Genomic DNA, 20,382 nt, shown 5'->3' with positions numbered 1-20,382 from the left:
CCCACTATCCATCCGCCGTCCACCATCCCTCGGAGATGTGGCGGCCACTAGAACAAGTTCATGCGGGGCATTTTGGCGGCGCCAAGACCCTGCGCTCTGTCCTGTCAGTCTGTCACTGCCCTCACTGCCCTGGACCCGATGAAGAAGACTTGCAGCAAACAATCTGGTGTACCTTGCCTCTGTATCTCCCGTCTGTCGCAGTGATAGTCATGTGTCCAAAGAACATTCTACGCACTAGATATATGGAAGGATCCTTGATACGTATGGCTGTCCTACTAAGCAATACGCACCATGCACAAGACTAACTGTGCATGAACTGTTCCACGATCCCCAGCCTTTTCGGCGGTGGGAGGAAACCAAACCGACGCCCACGATGGCACGGCACCGCCCGCAGTCGGCATGATCACCCGCCGATATCTGACGACCAACTTAGTGGACCTGGTGACTCGCGTCTTGTGCTCACGGACAGGACCAAGAGCAGTCATATCCCAAGCAGATATAGGCGGATATAGAGACTCTTCAACATCGAAACAACGTCTCCCTGACTAAAGTAAGTATCTAGTTAAGATACAGATGAAATGTCTCGGGTCATGGGACTTGACGTTGAGGTAGGAATGGAAGACGAGGGCCGTTAAAGAGTGCCGTGAGTGCTTGGGCGAGTCGGGGAATGCATCGCTAGGGTGAAACGGACTGAGTCGGTTTGTTGGACATGCGTTGAGATGTGCTCGACCGTGCAAGAATCTGTCTCAACCACCTTGCGCCAACCTGCTAAATCACATTTGGTGTGAGCGGTAGAAGTCAAGGAGGGGTCTTCCCGTTCCTCACGTCGATGTCTTATTCAGCAGCACGATTAGCGGAAACTTTAGGCAAGGTGCCTACCACGTGCCTTACCATCTTACCTAGGTACTTATCCATACCTACGGTAGTGTGCCTAATCCAGGTGAAGGGCAGCGACGAATGCTCGCCGCTCGGTGAGTGGAAGCGGAAGTGTCTCTTCACCTTGGCAAAGTCAATGATGGCTGACGTAATGACATGGACAAGAAATAACCGAGTGTCCTGCCTTAATTGCCTTACAGTCCCGGTGCCATGCCTATTTGTAACTGAAAAATGTCTGTTTGCCAAAACCTCGGCGTAAACACAAAATTGTCGGGTATCAAAACCCTCTGCGATTTGGGCTTCACGGTTTTCGAATGCCGTCTCGTGCGTACAAAAGAGCGCGTTTCTTTGTTCCGCGCAGGCCAACCAGCACGCGTTTCCATCAGCAAGGGCACTGAGCTGGGCTGGGGAGGCAGGGCTGCCCCACTAACATGCACTGACGCCCACGGCCAATCGCTAATTGTTTACGCCTGCAGCTCCGAAAGTAAACAAACCAATCCCTGCACCTCCACGCTTCTTCCTTCTCCATCACTTACTGCGGTTGTGAACTTCATCATACATCACAGCTTCTTCTGTCTTTCGTCTAGCCATTTTGCGCGCTTCTATGCCTTGAGCAGCTTTCTCTTGCTCGGTATTGCTTCTATTCAGTCTTACCATCTAATTGTCCCCGCGACATTGGCTATTCGGCGCGTCGCCTCCAGCCATTGCGGCGCCATCGTGAATCTACTTTTTCTTCTCGACTCCCGTCCCGGAAACCGCGCCCGACGCGTCCCAGGGCAGTCATGGAGGCCGACTCAGTACACAACCGCTACCGCTCTCGCATTCTGCGGGAAATGAACGCAAACCGCGACAACCCATTCAACTCCCCGCCTTCATCGACGGGCTCCCACGGCACCGTCAGCCCAACCATGTCCTCCGTCTTCTCAGAACCCGACGGAGAATCCACCCGCAGGCTCAACGAGGATATTGCTCGCATCATCGGTCCTACCGGTGGGAAGATTCAAGTCGACTTGGATGCTGCCCACCGCAAGTGGCCCGAATTCTATGGCAAGCCCAAGGCCAACGTCGAAGCAAAACAGAACCGTCCCGCTCCCAAGCCCACGGGCTCATTGCGTCACAAGGACACCGTCTCCCACAAGGCTATCGTCCAGAAGTATCTGTCCAACATGGACGACGATGACTCGACGGACATGACTTGGCAGGGTTCTAAGCGGACGCGTGCTGAAATGCAGCCCCGCGTCGAGGACAACGAGTCTGACATGTCAGCCAACATTTCCAAGTCACCTTTCCGATTCGATATCAATGCCGATAGTTTCAAGTTCAACCCTCAACAGCAGATGGGCCGTAGTCCCTTGGCAAGAGGCCACGCTCGATCAGCATCTGGCAACCACAAGTCAGCACGACGATCTTCCTACGCCGCCAACACAGACCGACGGAAGTCAGACTTCCTGGCACCCCCCACACAAGCCACGCCGAAGCATACCCCAGCCGAGAACGTTCCTACGAACAAGTCTACCCCAGTCACATTCAACACGATTCGAAGCACGTTCCCTTCGCCGGCCACTACCGATAGCCCGGCACAGAATGGCGCCACGTCCCGCTCTTTCTTCATGCCCGATATCTCTCACCTTAACGACTTCATTTCCGGCAACTTGCGCTTCAACGGTGCAGTGAAGAATGGTGTCCCCGTCTTCGTGAAGAACGGGCAAGTGCGGGACCGCATTGATACCCTGCCGCCTAACGATCATGCCGAGGTTGACGGCCTTGCGATTCCCGAAGATGAAGAGAAGATTTTCGTGTCGATGGATATGATCCGGAACGAGATTTGCAACCTTCAGGAGCATGATGATTTGGTTCAGCAGCATGCAGTGGAACTCGAGAATCAGGTGGACCATCTCCAGACCGAATTGAAGCGCATCAAGGGCCGCAAGTCTATCGATAGTGCCCTCGGATCCCGGACAGGCTCGGAGCCCGAGACAGCTGGCGAGGAGCGCTACCAGACACAGAAGCTGAGTAAGTATCGTTAGACACCTTGTTGAAGTACCATCTAACCAGTAACAGAGTTGGAGTCGCAGGTGACATCTTTGCAAGCACGCTTGGACCAGGCAAGCACCCGGCTCGGCATTAACGAGGTCGAAAATAACACCTTGTCTTTGGAGCGAGACCGGGCTTTGAAGAAGCTTTCAGACGCTTGTATGCAAATCGGCGATCTCATGGATCAACTCGAGATCAAGGGAAGAGAACTCCACGAGACCCAAGATAAGCTCAACGCCACTCTGGAGTTTACCAACCAGCAAGAAGTTATCCGTCAGGAGAAGCAAGGCCACGAGGTCCGCTCCGCCGACAACAAGGCTCTTGAGGAAGATAACCATACCCTTCGCAAGGAACAGGAAACTCTGCAGCAAGAAATGGAGTCTCTGCGAACCGACAACAACTCTCTAAGGCGCGAGCAAGAATCTCTCATCAGCGAGAACAGGTCGTTGAGGGCCAATGCGCGATCGCTCATGTCTGAGAATGAGGAGCTGCGTCAAACCACGACCAACGCCAAGGAGGATCTCGAGGCGGCTCGTGATGAAGTCGAGGCCTTGCAGGTTGATCTTCACACCATGGATCAGGAGAAATCCACTCTCAAGGAGGACAACGATAGCCTCGTTCGACACAACGAGAAATACTTCAACGAGAACAAGATACTTCGCCGCGAAAATTCGGGTTTCGAGCGCAGCGTTCACGACCTTCACGACGAGAACATGCAGTTGAAGGAGGAGATTGAGTTCCTCAAGCAGCAGCTCGACCACTGCCGCCCTCTCAGGAAGACGGATGACTTTTCCGTGCGTCTGGATAAGGAAGTTGACGACGAGACTGAGGAGAACATGACTTCGGCGTTCTTCATGCCGGACATTACGATTGACAGCACACAGAATTCGAGGGTTCTTGATTTCACTCCAGAACCGAAGAAGATCCGGAGGCAAGCGACACCAGGCAGGAAGGCTGCCGAGATTCAGGACACCACAGAGCAGACAGATCGCAGTGTAAATGAGCTTGACAACACTGTCCAGAGTCAACAGAGTTCTGTCGCAGCTGAGGCCCGGTCCAAGAGACGAGACTCCACCCACCGCGCGCAGGACTCGACCAGTCAGCAGAAGGTGTCTTTCTCTCTGCCCGAGCGACTGGCAGCGAGTTCCAAATCCAAGAGCACGAAGGAAAAGAGCAGTAAGGCCTCCAACACTGCGAACAAGGGTAGCAAAAGGAGCATCTCTGCCCAATCCACTCCCAAGAGCTCCTTCAAGGGGGCTTCTCTCCCCGATCTTGATCCGTTCCAGGCCGATGACGAGGGCAACATGCAATCACCCGAGCACACCCAGACCCAGACTCACTCCATGGTGATCGACCTGAAGACGAAGAGCAAGAAGGAGTCTCGCACTGTTCACCAAGAAACAACCAACACCACCCGGAACTTGACTAGCCAAAGCCAGAAGTCATCCAAGTCTGCCACAAAGCCTTCGAAGGACAAGTCCATCACCGTCGATTTGATTACTCAGGGCGGGCTAGACCACACCTCGACCACTGACGTCAAGGGCAACTGTCCCGCTCTGACCTCGGATGCTCGCCGTGTCCTGGATAGCTTGGCCGGACACAGCTGTAAGAACTGCATTGTGTGCACTCGGATCAAGGCACATCGTGGAACGGTCACTGCTGCCGACATTGCCGAGGGAAAGAAGCGAGTGAAGATCTCCAGACCCGTTGCTCCCTCAGATCAGTATAAGACGCTGGGCAGTGCCGCAGAAGACCTGACAATGCGTCCTTCTCAGCCTCCTGGACATGCTTTGGCTAAGGTCATCAAGGGCCTCGAGGATGAGCTAGAGCACATGAAGATGGAGCATGCCAAGATGCAGGCTCGATACGATAATCACAACCCTGCTCTGGCGGAGACGAAGCGCAAGCAGCTCAAGACAAATATTGACGCCAATATGAACGCGCAGGAGGTCAAGAACGGCCAATTATACGCACTTTACGATGTGCTCGAAGGACAGAAACAAGTTGGACAGGATATGACGGATGAAGAGCTCGACGTGACTGTCTTCAGTATCACCGGATTGAGTGTCAGGGACATCACTGACCAACTTACTTGGGAGGGCATTCAGGGTTAGGATCATGGCATGACTTGATGCTTGTACTGTGAGCGAGGCATTACCCTGTTATGGCGTTTTGGGTTTCATTTGCAGATATCAGGTTGTTGGACGGGAGTATGACTCTGGTTCGAGTCACTCTGGAGAAGGAAATTGTCACAAGTTTTGTTTTGGCTCTGCTTCATCATTCTGGTCCGCATTGTACATATACCAGACCTTCGAGGACAGCAGTTTTGTTGGCGGAGAACAATCGGAAGTAATACCCCATGCCTTGATCACAAGCTACCACACGCTGAGTCTACCGTGCATGTAATATTGAGCCGTGTCACTCTTCTTTGGGATTTTGCTGCCTGTCTTGAGATGCTTGGTTTTGGTCGTTTGGCCAGCTTAACCAGCGGGTTTGGCGCCAAGAGCGAGCTCGCTGTGAACTGCCCAATGAGGAAGTGATCTGCAGATCAACACGGGCTGTCCATGACATCGTCGGCTTCGTTGTCTACATTGATGATTTGGCTTTGGCTTGACAATAATTCTGCTTATAAACGTGGAGGATTATGTCAGTTCTAAGACCTCAGGCTCTTGTCGATGATCCCGGAGGCTGATCGATGGATCTGCCTCATCTGGCAACTCAACCACCTGATGGCGGGCTAGAGCAAGTATAAGAGGACGGCTTTAGCCCTCTTCATGACCAAAAGATGTAGAGCATCAACAGTCTTACAGCTTCACAACCATATAGATACATCATTGTCTTCCTCTTCCTCTCAAATAACACTGTTCCCCTTCTCAACCACCCACCAACCCCCAAATCCAAAATGCGTGTCGCCATCGCTGGTTCGGGTGCCGTAACCCGCTACTTCGCAGAAGAACTCCCCGCGATGGGCATCGACCTCGTCATCTTAACCCGCTCCATCAAGTCCGAGCTCGAGAACATCCAGGGCGTCCGGCAGTTCGTAACAGATTACTCTGTCGCCTCGGTCATCGAGGGCATCGAAGGCTCTGTCACCCTGGTGTCTAATATCCTGAACTACTCCCCAGCCTTTATCGATGTTCACGCGCACCTCATCGAGGCGGCGAGAAAGAGCAAGACATGCAAGCGCTTCATCCCTGCCGAGTACGGCGGTAACCTGGAGGAGTTCCCCGACCAGCCGGGCTTCTACGCCCGTCGACAGGGGATTGTCCGAAAGATGCTGGAGGAGCAGACGGAGCTGGAGTGGACACTGCTCTCGACTGGTTGGTTTATCGACTATGTCGTCCCGCGTCGGAACCGCTACCTCAATGATGGCGGGGACGCCATTCCCGTCAATGTTGCGGGTGAAAGAATGCTGATCCCTGGAACCGGCAACGAGCCCTTGGATATGACTGCCGTCCGGGACGTGGTTCGCGCGGTGGGAAAGCTCCTCTTTGCGCAGAGCTGGGAGCGGTACACGTATATTTCGGGAGGAAAGGCGACCTGGAACGAGGTGGTGCCGTTGATGAGGGAGAAGTATCCGCAGATGAGCGTGAAGTATCGCAGCTTGGCTGAGTACATTGAGGATATCGTTGCCAACCCGGATCCGAATGGCGAGGAGCGGATTATTGCGGAGTATGGCATCTTCTCGGCCAGTCGCGCTGGGGACCTGCCTGTTGACAAGGTTGCCGCTCATCGCGAAAAGTACTTTTCTGGTATCAAGTTCAGGGGGCCGAGAGAGTTGCTGGCTGAGGTCGAGAAGGATCCTGAGGTTATTGTTTAGGGGGTAACCTTCCAAGTGTTTCTCGAAAACAGATGAAAGATGTAGATAGCCTCAGAGGATTGCCTCAATACAGTATCACGTCAAACTCAGGCAGCTGTGAAAGAACGCGCGTCCAAGGCTCTGGTGCCAAACCGGGGACGGTCAAGTCGCGGCGTTTCCAGATCTCCTCAACCGCGAGTGACACCGTATCCCAAGTAGCGATCCCGAGCGGCCTTCGTCTAAAGAATAGAGATCTCATCCTTTCTCGTAAATCCGGTGTACCGGCCTCGAAAGCCACTGCAGCGTAAATCCACGCTTTCGGGCTGCTGTTAATCTGAAGGGACTCGAGATGCTCCATGTGGTCGAGACACCTGGCAACCAGATCTTGGACGTCCTCCTCTGAGCCTCGCCTCCCGGAGTTACCCTTGAAATAGAGCAGGCACGCATAGTAAAATAATGACCGGTGATGGTGTACCATAGCCGAGTCCGCATTGCCGGTGTCGTAGTCCACGGACGGCTCGGGCGTAGACAAGGCGAATTCGAGTTCCAGTTGGTCGAGGTCCTCCCCTGCAAGAACGGGCGTCTGCAAAAGCTTTGCGTTGAAGGAAGAGACTAATTCGAGGGTTCGCGCCGGCAATATCTGGCTCTTTGACAGCTCGACATCTGGCAGATACGTCTTCAGCGGCACGGGAGCGTCAAGTCGTCCGAGGTACTGGGCAAGGACCGTGGCAAAGGCAGAGGAGAAAGACTCATACGTCAGTGCAGCGGTATTTGACTGTCTCCACGTCTGCATACTCGTGTCGTCGAGGAGGTTGCGGGTCACCTTAATGACCTCACGCCAGGCGCCTGCGGTGCCGGTGATGAAGTGAGTGAGGATCCATAGGCAGAGGGTGGCCAAGCTCGCCATTCGCTCGTCGTGGTCTCTGCGGCTCATGTTTTGCATGAGGTGGTGGAAGCTCAGCTGTTTGTGACGGAGCATCAGATCAGTGTAGCTGCTGTGTGAGTGGGTGCCTCTAAGGTTCGCCTGGTGGGCTGCGGAGATGGCGCAGACGGCGTGGAAGAGGGCGACGGTCGAGGTCGATCTCGTGTTGGCGAGGCGGCTTCCCTCGAGGGCTATGGGCGATACAACGGTTAAGAACGGGTTTGCTGGACTGCGGATCGGAATCAGCTTGTGGGCGAGGTTCGTCGCCCAGTGGCTGATGAGTTCTCGTTCTCTGGCAGGATTTGATAATGCTTCCACTGGCCTTGTCGGGCTACCCATGAGCATTGTGTCCCATTGATTGGAAGCGCCGAATGAGTCACACTGAGTAGCATATCTTTCCTGAGGAGTTCCCGTTACCAGTCCGGAAGATCGAACATCTCGAGACAGTTGATTCATCGCCGCAGTGCTTCCGTCAGCTTGCCCCAAGTATTCCACCCCATGGCGCCACTCGCAAGACCGAGAAGCCGGGAACGAGCCGATCTGTTGAACATCGATAGCTGGAGACATCTCTTGACTCGGAAATTGTGTTAAGTTCTGTGACGAAGGGCTGGCCTTCGTCCGCGACCGGCGACGGCCACTACTCTTTGGTGTTCCTTGTCCCGTGGACGAGAGCCACGTCAGTCGCGTGCCGTATCCCTGACATGCGAACTTGCCAGCAACGCAGCGCCGGCACGCCGGTCGCTGTTCGTCACATCTGACATGACGTTCGCGACATGTCCAGCAGCCCGTGAAAGTCTTCTGTCGCCTACTGTTGGCGGTCTTCTGCCGTGGTTTGTTTGGGGGTTTGTCAGTCGCTGGACGTGGGGTTAGCTCGGATAGCATGGCATCGTTGGAGGCGGCCCTTGGCAACTCCGAGACCTTGGGGTCCATTGTGATATTTTCTCACTCCTGGGGGAAAAGATGAATGTCACAGATGACTTGAGATTGAGAGATGCAACTTGTCGTTCAACGTCTTCGGAGGATGCATGCTCATTAATCCCATTACACATGTTGATTAGTCAGTCAAATCTGGGCAGCGAGCTCCGTCTTGGCGTTAGGACGCGAGTGTCAAACGTCGCCCACTGGTCACAACAGAACTTCCATCAACGACGGTCATATCACCGATCAAGTCACCAAGCTCAGAATCTTCAATCGGTGAATTAAACGTATGACAAAAGTTGTTCGCGCAAGGACCTTTATGCGATAATGAGTATTGGCATTCTGAGGCCGTACTCAGTAATTCAGCACATGAACAACGGTTCATTCTACCTTGGGGATACTGACGCCTCATTACAAGGCCCTTACGAGAGCCAATCGAATCGACAGGGGCTCCCACCAGAATCTGGAAAGAGGACAGCCAACAAGTCAACAGGAAGAAGGTTATGATGTCACGCAACAGACGACTGTGCAACCGCCATTGAGGACTATAGAGTGCTCAAGACTCAAAGAGTTATCTTATCATCTGCGCAGGTGGCGGGCACAAATTCCACGAATGACAATTGCAACTAGAGCGTCTTGCCGCTCGATTTCGCCCAACTCACCGAGAAAAAAGTGGCTTATGCAGGCTCTCGGTGAGCCTAGAAGCCTTGGCTCAGCTCACATGATGGGTGGACGCGACCCATTCGCGTTTGTAGATTAGGCTGCAAGGCGCCAGATAAAACAAGCTCCGCCGTCTCGCCTCACTCTCTTGATGCTCTTGGTAGGGGTCTCAAGGGGTGGTTTTCGTCATCCCATGCCATAAATTCAGAGTTCTTTTTACCTTAACTTCGCTTCTCTTTGATCAAAAACGATTCCATGAGGGCCTATCGACACTGTGGCGACCTCATAAACCTTCGAAAGAGAATTGATCAGTCATCTTCAACAAGTTACTAAACGCAGTTCACGTTTGGCACAATGACAGATGTATCGAATGTTGGACGGGCGAGGACGAAGAACGAAAGCCGTGGACTATCCGATAGAAGCCTACCCGCGACCTACCGTCATGATCAATACACAGTAGGATGGATCTGCGCGCTGGCAGAGGAGCAGACCGCAGCAATAGCAATGTTGGACAAAGAATATCCAAACCTTCCCCAGGCAAATAACGACTACAATACTTACACTCTCGGCTCAATATGGGGCCACAACATCGTCATTGCCTGTCTACCAAAAGGCATGTACGGGGTCGTGCCTGCCGCGACTGTGGCCACTCGAATGCTCGCGACTTTCCCGGCTATCAAGTTTGGACTTATGGTAGGCATCGGGGGAGGCATACCTCCCAAAGTCAGACTTGGCGATATCGTCGTGGGCAGTCCGACAGACAAGTTTCCCGGGGTTGTACAGTGGGACCTTGGTAAAGACGAAGAAGGGGGCACCTTCAAGAGGAAAGGTGCTTTGAACAACCCCCCGATGCTTCTAAGCACGGCCTTGCAGAAGCTCGACAGTCGACATGAACTTCGGGGCTCCAAAGTTGCCCAGTATTTGGAAGAGATGGTCGAGAGGTACCCAAGCCTCAAGGAACAGTACGGCAAATCAGACAAACGTGAAGACCGACTATTTAAAACAGGATATCCCCACACTACAGGCGTCAGAAGAACAGCTGAAGGCAAAGCTAATGGCGACGGAGAAGGTGGCAGCGGAAGTATCCTGGAAGCTGAACAAGAGGAAGAGGAAGAGAATGAGGAGGAAGGCTGTCCTAATTGTGACCGAGACATGATCAGGATCAGGGAACCTAGGGAAACGAAAGTCCATTACGGACTTATCGCGTCGGGCAATCGTGTCATCAAGGATGCGATCAAACGGGATCAACTCAAAGAGGACCTTGGGGCTGATGTCCTCTGTGTTGAGATGGAGGCGGCTGGCCTCGTCAACAACTTTCCCTGTCTCGTGATTCGGGGCATCTGCGATTATGCGGATTCTCACAAGAACGACATATGGCATAAGCATGCCGCTGCTTCTGCTGCTGCATTTGCAAAGGAACTATTGGAGTATGTAACGCCTGAGAATGTTAGCCAAGCGCCCACGGCTTTGGAACAGTTGCCAGGTGTTCGAAAGGAGCTCCAGAAGAGTTAGTCTAAGTCGTGCGCCTCCTGTACCTCGTTTCGAAATCAAGCTGATTCATATCAGTCCACCAAATGACATCTACCATGAATGAGAAGGTTATTCAGTCAGAGAGACGTGCCAAGGATCAAAAATTGCTTGACTGGATTAGTCGTGCCCAGTACGGATTCCAACAAAGCGATGCTCTTCGCAGAAGACAAGAAGGCACGGTTGAGTGGTTTCTCAAGTCGGAAGAGTATCAAAGCTGGCTAAGCTCGACGGGTATAACATTGTTCTGTCCAGGGATTCCCGGGGCCGGGAAAACCGTTCTCACTTCTGTCGTGGTGGATCATCTCTTCACTAAGTTCACTGCTGACGACGGAGTTGGAATCGCATATCTCTATTGCAAATCCAGAACGCGAAGCAGCCAGACGCTAGAGACCCTGCTCTCCAGTCTCTTGAAGCAACTGCTCACTAGGGTGTCATCGCGCCGCTGGCCAAAAAGTCTGAGAGACTTACATCAAAAGTACGCCATCCAGGGTCTCGATGCTAGACCATTGCCCGATGAGCTACGCCAAGAGTTGAAGAGAATCTCCAGAGCTTTCACGAGAGTTTTCATAATTGTTGATGCACTTGATGAGTGCCAGCCGAGAAGCTGCCAGTCGCGTCTCCTACAAATTCTGTCCAGCCTGGAAACAAAGACCATGGTCAGGATTAACATATTGGTGACCTCAAGACCTCTCCCCGGGATCGAGAAAGATCTCTTTAATCACATTCGCGTGGATATCGAAGCCCACGAAGAAGACATTCGTCGCTACACACGAAGTAATCTCACTGAAATACAGGATCTTGTTGACAACGCACCTGGCCTAGAACGTCAAATCACGGATCGAGTCGCAAGTTCTGCAAGTGGAATGTGAGTTGCTGCTATGGTTTAGATGTTCGCCTTATGTCGATTCCTCACTAATCTTTAACAGGTTTCTACTTGCTAAGCTTTATGTAGGTTATCTTCAAGGCGCAACTTCTGAACGCAAGATACTTTCTGCGCTGGAAAAGTTTCGACAAGATCGATCTCTCACAGAGGATCATTTATATGACAAGGCCTATGATGCTATTATGACAAAAATCGAAAACCAGAAGAAACTTCACAAAGATTTGGCTAAAAAGGTCATTTCTTGGATCACGCACACAAACAGACCACTCGAAGCCGTCGAACTCCAGCAGGCTCTAGCAGTGGACCTCGAAGATTCGAAGCTCGACCTCAAAAGCATCCCAGACGTGAATATGATGCTGTCCGTCTGTGCTGGGCTAGTCATCACTGAGAAGAATGGAAGAATAATCACTCTTGTTCACTATACAGCTTATGAATATTTTCAGAGGAGGAAAGTACAATACTTCCGTGGGGGCCATGGATATATGACTAGCACTTGTATCAAATACCTCACCTTTGCTATACAAGCGAGGCTGACACTCTCTCAACTACACCGGCAATACCCCTTTTTCCTGCACGCAGTCTTTGCGTGGGGGTTTCACGCAGCACAGGCGACACCACTTCAATCCGACGTTATCAGCTTCCTTGAAGATGACCACACCCTTCAGAGGTTGTGTCTTATGGTTCCTGGTGACTATCCATCGACAGGTATAGAGTTAGCAGCACTATACGGGATCTCAGATGCGATTAGGCACTTTCATAGCCGCGCGCATGCAATTGACTCACCACAATCCCAAGGGCGGACCCCTTTATATTATGCATCAGCCGGAGGTCATCATCGGACGGTCGAATGTTTACTGGAGCTAGGTGCAAACCCTTCGAGGCCATCAGAAGTGACACCACTACACGCTGCTGCCCGAGGCGGGTACCCGGTGACTGTTGCAAAGTTGCTGGAACACGGTGCTGGCACTCTCCTCGAGCATGGGGCGTATATCGAGGGGCACGGTCGATTTGGAACAGACGAGACTCCTCTGGTTACAGCCGCCAAGCTTGGTCACTTTGATACTGCCAAGACTCTTCTTCTCGGCGGGGCCTATGTTGATGCCCGAAGTGACTTTCATCACCATCGAACACCCCTAGCTTTTGCGGTAGCCCAAGGCCGGCTGGATCTCGTCAGTCTCTTCCTAGAGCACGGCGCGTCTATCAACGTGTTAGACGAGGATGCATTGACACCGGTGGCAATCGCATCAAGAGAAAACCAAGCATCGATTGTCAAGCTTTTGGTCGAAGAAAGGCCTGACACGAGACTTGACACGATAGACGCCAAAGGGCACTCGCCATTATCTTTTGCCGCGATGCGTGGCGATCTTGATATGCTGCAGCTGCTGAGCGACAAAGGCGCACTTATCGACTTTCCGACCCAGGGGAATCTCACTCCCCTCAGTGTGGCATGCCGTCATGGTCAGTATGCGGTAGCCGACTTCTTGATCCAAAGGAAAGCCTCGGTTCATGCTCGAGACACCAAGGGTCGGACCCCACTTTCCTGGGCTTGCGAAGCAGAAGTGGCAAGCACTGGGTTGATCGAACTGCTGTTGGACCATGATGCGGAAGCCGAAATCCAAGATCACAATGGCCGCACCCCTCTTTCATATGCCTGTTCTACATCTAAAGGCCACGGCATGGCAGAAGTTCTCATTCGCAAGGGCGCACGTCTTGATACGACTGACGGGTCGGATCGAAGTCCTCTCTCTCGGGCGTGTAGTTCGGGGATTGCGAGCATCGAGCTGATCAAGTTACTACTGGACAGTGGCGCCGAGGTAGAATCTCCGGACAAAAACAGACGCACCCCGCTCTTCCACGCCGCCTCTACATTTAGCCAGCCCGACATTGTAGAGCTACTGGTTAGCAAAGGAGCGTCTATGGAGGTTCAAGACCGGTTCGGCCAGACTGCGGTGGGGATTGCCACTCAGCATGGGCATCACGATGTTGCTAGGCTGCTAAAACGGATGACCGATGAGTCCCAGACGGAGGGTTGGCTGGAGGTTCGGAGACTTGGTTCCCCAGGGGAAGGTGGGTGGGTGTAGGATAGAGCAGATGCATGATTCCCCGAATCGATTTCATAGCCTTCATTGGGCCATTTTGATGCTCTGTCCTTTACAGGCTCTATTAACACAGATCCTCGGTCTCCGGAGTATCAGTTCAAATAAAATGAGCAAGTTAGATAGGTAAATACGAGATGAGGGAGAGGACAGTAATGATTAATGCAGACAAGGCTGCTTTTATCAATCACAGGTGGACAATCTGACAGCTGACCGTCTGCCTGCTGCTGTTAAAGCGCTGCCCATCTCTGCGAGTCTCAGACATCGTAACTCACCCAGTCGCTGCCTGTCTGGTTCCATACCGTTCGCCGTGTCACGTGAGAATTGAGCTCTCGAGACCTCAGGGACGTACCGCTTCCCAATTTTCTGGCCAATGGAAAATCACAACCCTTTCTCAATTGCCATTGGCTGTCTCTGGCCAGGACCCTATCGAGTGATTGAGGCCAGTGTGGACCCACTCTGCAGCCCTCCCGACACCTATATAAACCCACCCAATCTCCCGCCTTTGTTCAGTTTTCTCTTTCTCTTCTTCATACTTACCTTCATGGGCGGTCTGGGGATCAAGAAATCCGGACCGCAGAGAGGGATGCCTGCATTGCACATCGCGGAGTAGACCTCTCTCGATTGTCCTTCGGGGCCATCGCTGTGGCAATTTTTGATTTTCAACCATACTTTTCATTGTATATATCGCCTTGCGCGGTGATATGAAGAAGAGTTTTCTCTGGGGCAATTGAATTGTTCGTGTAAATGTTGTCTGTCTCCAACTGTGGTCGCACTGCGACGAGCCAACTCCACCCTTATATTGTCAGACATGGAAGCAATCCATGCGCAACCCGAAGTATGCGCGGAAAATGTCCACTCCGACATCTCTTCCTCGCCCAGGGCAGGAACTCTCTTAACCTGTGATCTCCAGGTGCTCGGCGCAAACACGCCTTGAGCGAGAGCCCGCGTGATCCCAGGAAAAGGCTCACTTCCCACCGAGGCCTTCCTCCTAAGCAAGACATGCAAAAATGTAGCTCGCTGAAAAGGGAAGGCCGTATCTGTGCCTGCCCACCTCCCGTTCCAAGAGAGTGGATGGGGCTTTCTCCTTGTAACCTTCAACATGTGGAAGTTGCCATAGCTGTATATGTAGTCCCTGCTTCTTTGTTAAATCGAGAGCAGACCGTTGGGCTGTCAGGAACAGCTTTCCCATGACGACGCATGTTCAACTCAGTGTTCGCCTACACTTCATTAAGTCGACGATGTCCCTAGCCAAGCCCTCCCTCTGCGCTCTTCCAATCAGAAAAGCCCTCACTGCTGAGAGGGAGGAATAAATCTGAGCTTTTCACATTTTCCCTCGCGAGACAATCCCAATCGACAGCCTAGAATTTGCTGACAACTAGGTTGGAAGGAGGCAACATAATGCCAACGATGGACTCACCTTTGCTCATTATGATGTCTAAGGCCAACCTTCCGCCGAGGCCCGATTAAAGAAGTCGTGCCATGCATATCGGCCTCCAGCCGGGTCATCATTTGGCCTATGTGAAGTCTCCGTAACATGACGACATCCTCATGTTCAGCGAGCACCATGCTCTCTTGCACGCTGAATAACTGCGATTCCACGTCCTTCCTTAGCATCACCTAGGTGTGGCCCATTTAAATCGCAGCACTGGATCGAATCAAGCTCGAATGGCCTCAATTATTCCTAACTTTTGAGTCCTGCCTGGCACCCAGCAAGTCGCAATAGATTGGCAGACATCACCCCTTTTCAAGCAAGAAAGCCTTCTACAGCTGCAAGCTCGCGTTCGAGTGCGAACCACCTCCTGTCGAATAGACAAACATGTCAGCAGGCGCTTCAGCTGGCTGACCTCAGCCGGCCATTTGCGCAAGGCGGCCAGGAAGGGAGGCCGTCCCCAGCAGTGCTCATTGGACGGCGTACGTTCCCGAGGAGTCAGCATCGGGTGGTACACACCTATCACTCCGAATCCTACCTTCTTCATGAAGGCATTCGATGACAGGTTGGGGGCTTCGCCGTTCTTGGGGGCTGGTTCGAGGATACATTTCAAAAGGTAAGCTGGATTGGCAGCGCGTCTGTATTCTTTCTTATTCGCAGCAGATGCTGACGATTGAAACAAATTCCATTCGTCGTCTGCCTGGTGGCGGGATGACATGCTGCTATACGAGGCTCGAGATGCTGGTCTAACGCAGAAAACGCCTTGAACAGCCTCGATATCCTTCCTGGCTGGCATGTGACTGCTGCTCGAGGCTTGCAGGTGTTGAAGCGAAATGGCTGTATAAGAGTGGCATGGCGCTCGTCTGGTGAAGCTTCTGTCATGTCTGGAAATCAATGGTATCTCAGCAAACAGCAAACAACAAACATGAAGCCTGCAACTAAGAGCCAGGTTCGCCAGTCCGTCGAAGACATATTCAAGTTCCTCTTCATCCAATTTTGGAAGGTTGTCAACATCTTCATTGCATGGCACAAATTGCCAGCCTTCATTGGCGCCTTCAACCTTCTGGCGTTGCGATTCGAGCTGCGCCAGGAGAACCTATACGATACATACCCCTCTCCTGAAGACCAAGGCACACCGGCGCAATGTCCCATGGCCGACACCAAGTTCATGGCCGTCAGGAACTCAGATGGCCTCTATAACGACCTCCAAGCGCCCAAGATGGGCTGCGCCGGGATGCGTTTCGGCCGCAACATCCCCAGAGAGCACGCCAAGATGCCCACCCACGAAGAGCTGTATACGCCGAACCCGAGACTCATCTCTGAGAGGATTCTCGCGAGACCGGAAGGTGGCTTCAAGCCCGCCACGATCGTCAACCTGCTCGCCGCTGCTTGGATCCAATTCCAGGTCCACGACTGGGCGCAGCATGCCTCGAGCGAGGAGACTTGGGAAGTTCCCATGCCCAAGGGAGACACCTGGCCAGACAAGAAGATGAAGATCTTCAAAACCAAGGTCGACAGCACCCTCTCCAAGCTGGATGACGAGTCGCCGGGCTACAAGAACGAAAACACGCACTGGTGGGACGGCTCGCAGATCTATGGTTCAACTGAAGCCGAGACCGTGGAGCTTCGATCCAACTGCCATGATGGACAGCTTGCGGTCGATCGTGTGAATGGCGAGCAGTTCCTTCCTCGCGAGAACGGTATTCCTAAAACCGGCTTCCATCATAATTGGTGGGTTGGTCTTGAGATACTGCACACCCTCTTTGCTTTGGAGCATAATGCTATCGCTGGCCACCTCAAACTGTCGAACCCGTCGTGGACGAGTGATGAGATCTTTGACACGGCGAGGTTGATCAACTGTGCACTCATGGCCAAGATTCACACCGTCGAGTGGACGCCTGCTATCCTGAAGCATCCAACATTGAAGATCGGCATGGAGGCGAACTGGTGGGGTTTGGTTGGAGAGAAGGTAAGCCCCCCTATCGGTGCTTTTGCGATGGAATCACTAACAATGCCGAACAGCTGTGGCACGTCTTCGGCCGTATCTTTGACAACAAGTCCGAGGTCATCTCAGGCATCCCGGGCTCAGGAACCGACCAAGACGGCGCCCCATACTCTCTGACCGAGGAATTCGTTTCCGTATACCGTCTGCACCCGCTCGTCCCCGACGACATTGCCTTCTTCAAAGTCAAGAGCGGACAACACGCCGACACCCTCCCAATGAAGGAGGTCGCTTTCGAAAGAGCCCGCACGCCATTAGACGACAAGACCACGAACAACAACGGCCTAGGCTTGAACTTTGCCGACGTCTTCTACTCCTTTGGCGTCAACTACCCCGGCGCCATCCGCGCGAAGAACATGCCCAACTTTCTCCGTGATCTGCACCTTCCCGCCGACAAAGAATTTCCTCAGGGCAGGCATCTCGATATGGGAACCGTCGATATCCTCCGTGACCGTGAGCGCGGCGTGCCGAGGTACAATGCCTTCCGCCGGCTGTTCCACATGCCGCCCGTCCGCAGCTTCAAGGACCTGACGGGCCCCGGTGCGGAGGCCGCAAAATTGGCAGCGGATTTGGAGGAGGTATATAATGGCGATATCGAGGCCGTTGATCTCCTGGCTGGCACGCTCAGTGAGCCTCTGCCTGAAGGTTTCGGCTTCAGCGACACGGCTTTTCGCGTCTTCATTCTCATGGCTAGTCGCCGCATCAAGTCTGATCGGTTCCTCGCCGGCGATGGATGGTGCCCCGAGGTGTACACGCGGGAGGGTATGGACTGGGTGCAGAAGAACACCATGAAGGATGTGCTGTGTAGACATTTCCCTGAGCTTGCTGCGCCGTTGCGTAATGTTGACAACGTAAGTCCTGCTGGGTGTCTGTCTCTCGCTCACTTACATATATGCTAACCAAGTCTTTAGGCGTTTGCCCCTTGGGAGAAGGTCGGCCGGACAGCCGAGTACAAGGGGAAGGAGACTACTGCTTGAGCAACGATTGCCCATTCAAAGCCTGCTACGTTTGCTTGCTTTCGGTGTTCGTTCCATTTTGACTGTAGGATTGACTTGGAGATATGAAATTGGCAAGGTAAAATGGTGACAGAAGACAAGATTGTCAAGTTTTGCCCCAGGTATTGAGTATGCTGGGTTGGTAGGTAGCCTCGGTCGAATCAAGTATCAAACAAAATACTTCATTTGGGATTTTAAGAGTCTTTCAAAGTGCCCACCTCGATGTGACGTATATGAACATCGGGTACATGGTTTAGTTGGGATGGGCCGTCCCAAGGACGACTGGTCACGGCTGACTACCGGTACGGCGTGAGGGAGGATGCTGGGAACACTAGTCAAAGAGCTTTGAGCTTCAAGGTACGCATCAAGACGAAGAGGAGTTTTAAGCTTGGTTCGATAGGTACATCACTCATGGAGACTACGATGGAGCTTGGTGCTTCTCATATCGGGGACATGGTTGATGACAGGCTTGTATCAAGCCATCGAACAGAATGTCATTGAGTCCAAATTAACGGCAAATCAGGTCTATCCATGAACAGCTGAAAGACGACTGCCGACCTACGAAGCTCCCGCTCGTCACGGAACGAAGCACTGCCTCGATGTCTGGTTCAGGTTCAGCCCTACCGGACGGTGAGCCGGACCTCATGAGGCTTTTCTAGCATCTAAATCCCTTGGGCCGACTCGTCCCCGTAACCATCCTGTCTCACAGCTAAGCCTCGTACTCTGATAACCAGCTGCACCCCGTCCTAGGTCCGTACGAGCAAACCCCACCGAAAGGATCAGAAGTGCCGCATGGCAAACAAGGGGTGGGTGAACGCGAACCTGCTGCCTGCAGCCTACGCAACTCTGCTCAGGGGTACGCACTGCCGCCGCGTCCTTAAAGTGCTTGGGAGATTAAACCACATGTGCGAACTATTAGAGGTCCAATTTTGCTGGTCGATTCGGGGAACACCAAACCTCGGGGACGGACATAAGAAAAGGGTGAATTATTTTCTGCCATCTCGAGTCGAGCTGGGATGATGGTTGTTTCAAGTATCACCGTTTCACCAAGATAGCTGATAGGCACATCCACGCACAAACCTCATACTTGCAACCGCCCGGGGGATCACAGTTTGGAGGAGGATTCTACGCGGAAGAAAAACCTCTGAGCAATTAAAGAACGGAAAGCAAGGCAAGACGGGCCAATTACCTATCCGTATCCACGCCGATCAACATTGGCCCATGAATCCAGTTTTTTTATTATCTGACCAACTTGGCGCTCTGGTTTGCTACCCTTTTTCAAAGCAACCTCGCCGTGTCACTTCCATGTAAGTTGTAACCCATCTACGTAGTATGATTCTTTCCTGCTACCGTTACCTGTAGCATTTGAGTCGGGTATCCGCTTCCTTCGCGCGACCCCTCCACCCCTTGAGCCAACTTCGCCAAGACGAAACTTGGGCCCCCCTCTTTTAATCTGGTGGATGCGCAGTTGTCCTGCAACGCAAGCGTGTGGTTGTCACTGGTGTGTGGTGCAGCGTGTTTGTGTTCTGTATTGTGTACGAGTGGTAGTGGTAGCGCCCGCGTATTCTGGGCTGACGGTTTTTTTTGTCCCTGGTTTACACGGTAAGATTGTATGGATGGGGATATCCTTGGCGGGGATGCTGCACAGCCCTCCTCCTCTCTACTGGTTTTCCTGGGCACCAAGGAGATGAGAGAAATGGCCCATGGGCAATGAGATGTTGTTTGAGATATAATTGAGGAGGAGACACATCCCGTCCCTTTCTCTCGTTTCGAATCGGAGTAATCTTCTTCACAGCAATTTTCGTGTCGTTTTTTTTTCTTGTCGATTTGATTCCCAGTCACTCTCTCTCCATCCCAGGGACATCTCTTTTCAACGTCACGCAAACTTTCAGTAAGCCATAAGTTGCAACAACCAGACAATTCACTCAAGATGACGGCCGATCAACCCCAAAGACAAACCATGGATCCCAACATGGTGCAACCCAAGGAGGAGGACACCCAGAAAGAGGACTGGTCTTGCGTAAGTTTTGAATCTTTATCGACCTGAAGGCGATCATTTACATTTCGCTGACGAGTATTCCTGAATGCAGGCTCAGTGCTGTTCGAGCTGCATGGACTGCCTCATGATGTGCATGCGTTTCTAAGCCTTCGCCATGCCTTTAGAATCTTCCTCACTTCTTGCTTTCCTTCTTTCAAGACCAGATGGTCAACTTTTCTAGTCATTCCACACCCACA

The 20,382-nt window shown here is 52.6% G+C and overlaps 6 protein-coding genes across 6 annotated transcripts; 4 read left to right on the top strand and 2 right to left on the bottom strand.

The window, feature by feature from the left end:
- The first annotated feature begins 1,385 nt into the window (after positions 1-1,385).
- On the top strand, positions 1,386-2,987 carry BDP55DRAFT_340507 (uncharacterized protein). Its single transcript, XM_060566917.1, has one exon. It carries the CDS (start codon positions 1,659-1,661, stop codon positions 2,901-2,903), a length of 1,245 nt encoding a protein of 414 aa, XP_060433854.1. The 5' UTR covers positions 1,386-1,658; the 3' UTR covers positions 2,904-2,987.
- Positions 2,988-5,812: 2,825 nt separating this feature from the next.
- BDP55DRAFT_544319 (uncharacterized protein) lies at positions 5,813-6,730 on the top strand (the record flags this gene model as incomplete). Its single annotated transcript, XM_060568471.1, has 1 exon — positions 5,813-6,730. The coding sequence occupies one exon, from the start codon at positions 5,813-5,815 to the stop codon at positions 6,728-6,730; it is 918 nt and encodes a 305-aa protein (XP_060433853.1).
- A 398-nt stretch (positions 6,731-7,128) lies between these two features.
- Positions 7,129-8,561, bottom strand: BDP55DRAFT_627855 (uncharacterized protein; the record flags this gene model as incomplete). Its single annotated transcript, XM_060571814.1, has 2 exons — positions 7,129-7,276; positions 7,384-8,561. 2 exons carry the CDS (start codon positions 8,559-8,561, stop codon positions 7,129-7,131), a joined length of 1,326 nt encoding a protein of 441 aa, XP_060433852.1.
- Positions 8,562-9,563: 1,002 nt separating this feature from the next.
- On the top strand, positions 9,564-13,703 carry BDP55DRAFT_544336 (uncharacterized protein; the record flags this gene model as incomplete). The annotated part of the gene is made up of 4 exons (XM_060568473.1): positions 9,564-10,692; positions 10,776-11,604; positions 11,666-12,464; positions 12,645-13,703. The coding sequence occupies 4 exons, from the start codon at positions 9,564-9,566 to the stop codon at positions 13,701-13,703; spliced, it is 3,816 nt and encodes a 1,271-aa protein (XP_060433851.1).
- A 1,305-nt stretch (positions 13,704-15,008) lies between these two features.
- BDP55DRAFT_627853 (uncharacterized protein) lies at positions 15,009-15,868 on the bottom strand (the record flags this gene model as incomplete). Its single annotated transcript, XM_060571813.1, has 3 exons — positions 15,009-15,096; positions 15,139-15,338; positions 15,566-15,868. The coding sequence occupies 3 exons, from the start codon at positions 15,866-15,868 to the stop codon at positions 15,009-15,011; spliced, it is 591 nt and encodes a 196-aa protein (XP_060433850.1).
- Positions 15,621-18,600, top strand: BDP55DRAFT_340445 (heme peroxidase). Its single transcript, XM_060566916.1, has 5 exons — positions 15,621-15,766; positions 15,906-16,047; positions 16,109-17,119; positions 17,173-18,003; positions 18,064-18,600. The coding sequence occupies exons 2-5, from the start codon at positions 16,045-16,047 to the stop codon at positions 18,127-18,129; spliced, it is 1,911 nt and encodes a 636-aa protein (XP_060433849.1). The 5' UTR covers positions 15,621-15,766; positions 15,906-16,044; the 3' UTR covers positions 18,130-18,600.
- The last annotated feature ends 1,782 nt before the right edge of the window (positions 18,601-20,382 follow it).

The sequence above is a fragment of the Colletotrichum godetiae genome, assembly GCF_030913485.1.
Source record: "Colletotrichum godetiae strain CBS 193.32 chromosome Unknown BDP55scaffold_6, whole genome shotgun sequence".
Lineage (NCBI taxonomy): Eukaryota > Fungi > Ascomycota > Sordariomycetes > Glomerellales > Glomerellaceae > Colletotrichum > Colletotrichum godetiae.
This window is presented reverse-complemented; position numbering and strand designations above follow the sequence as displayed.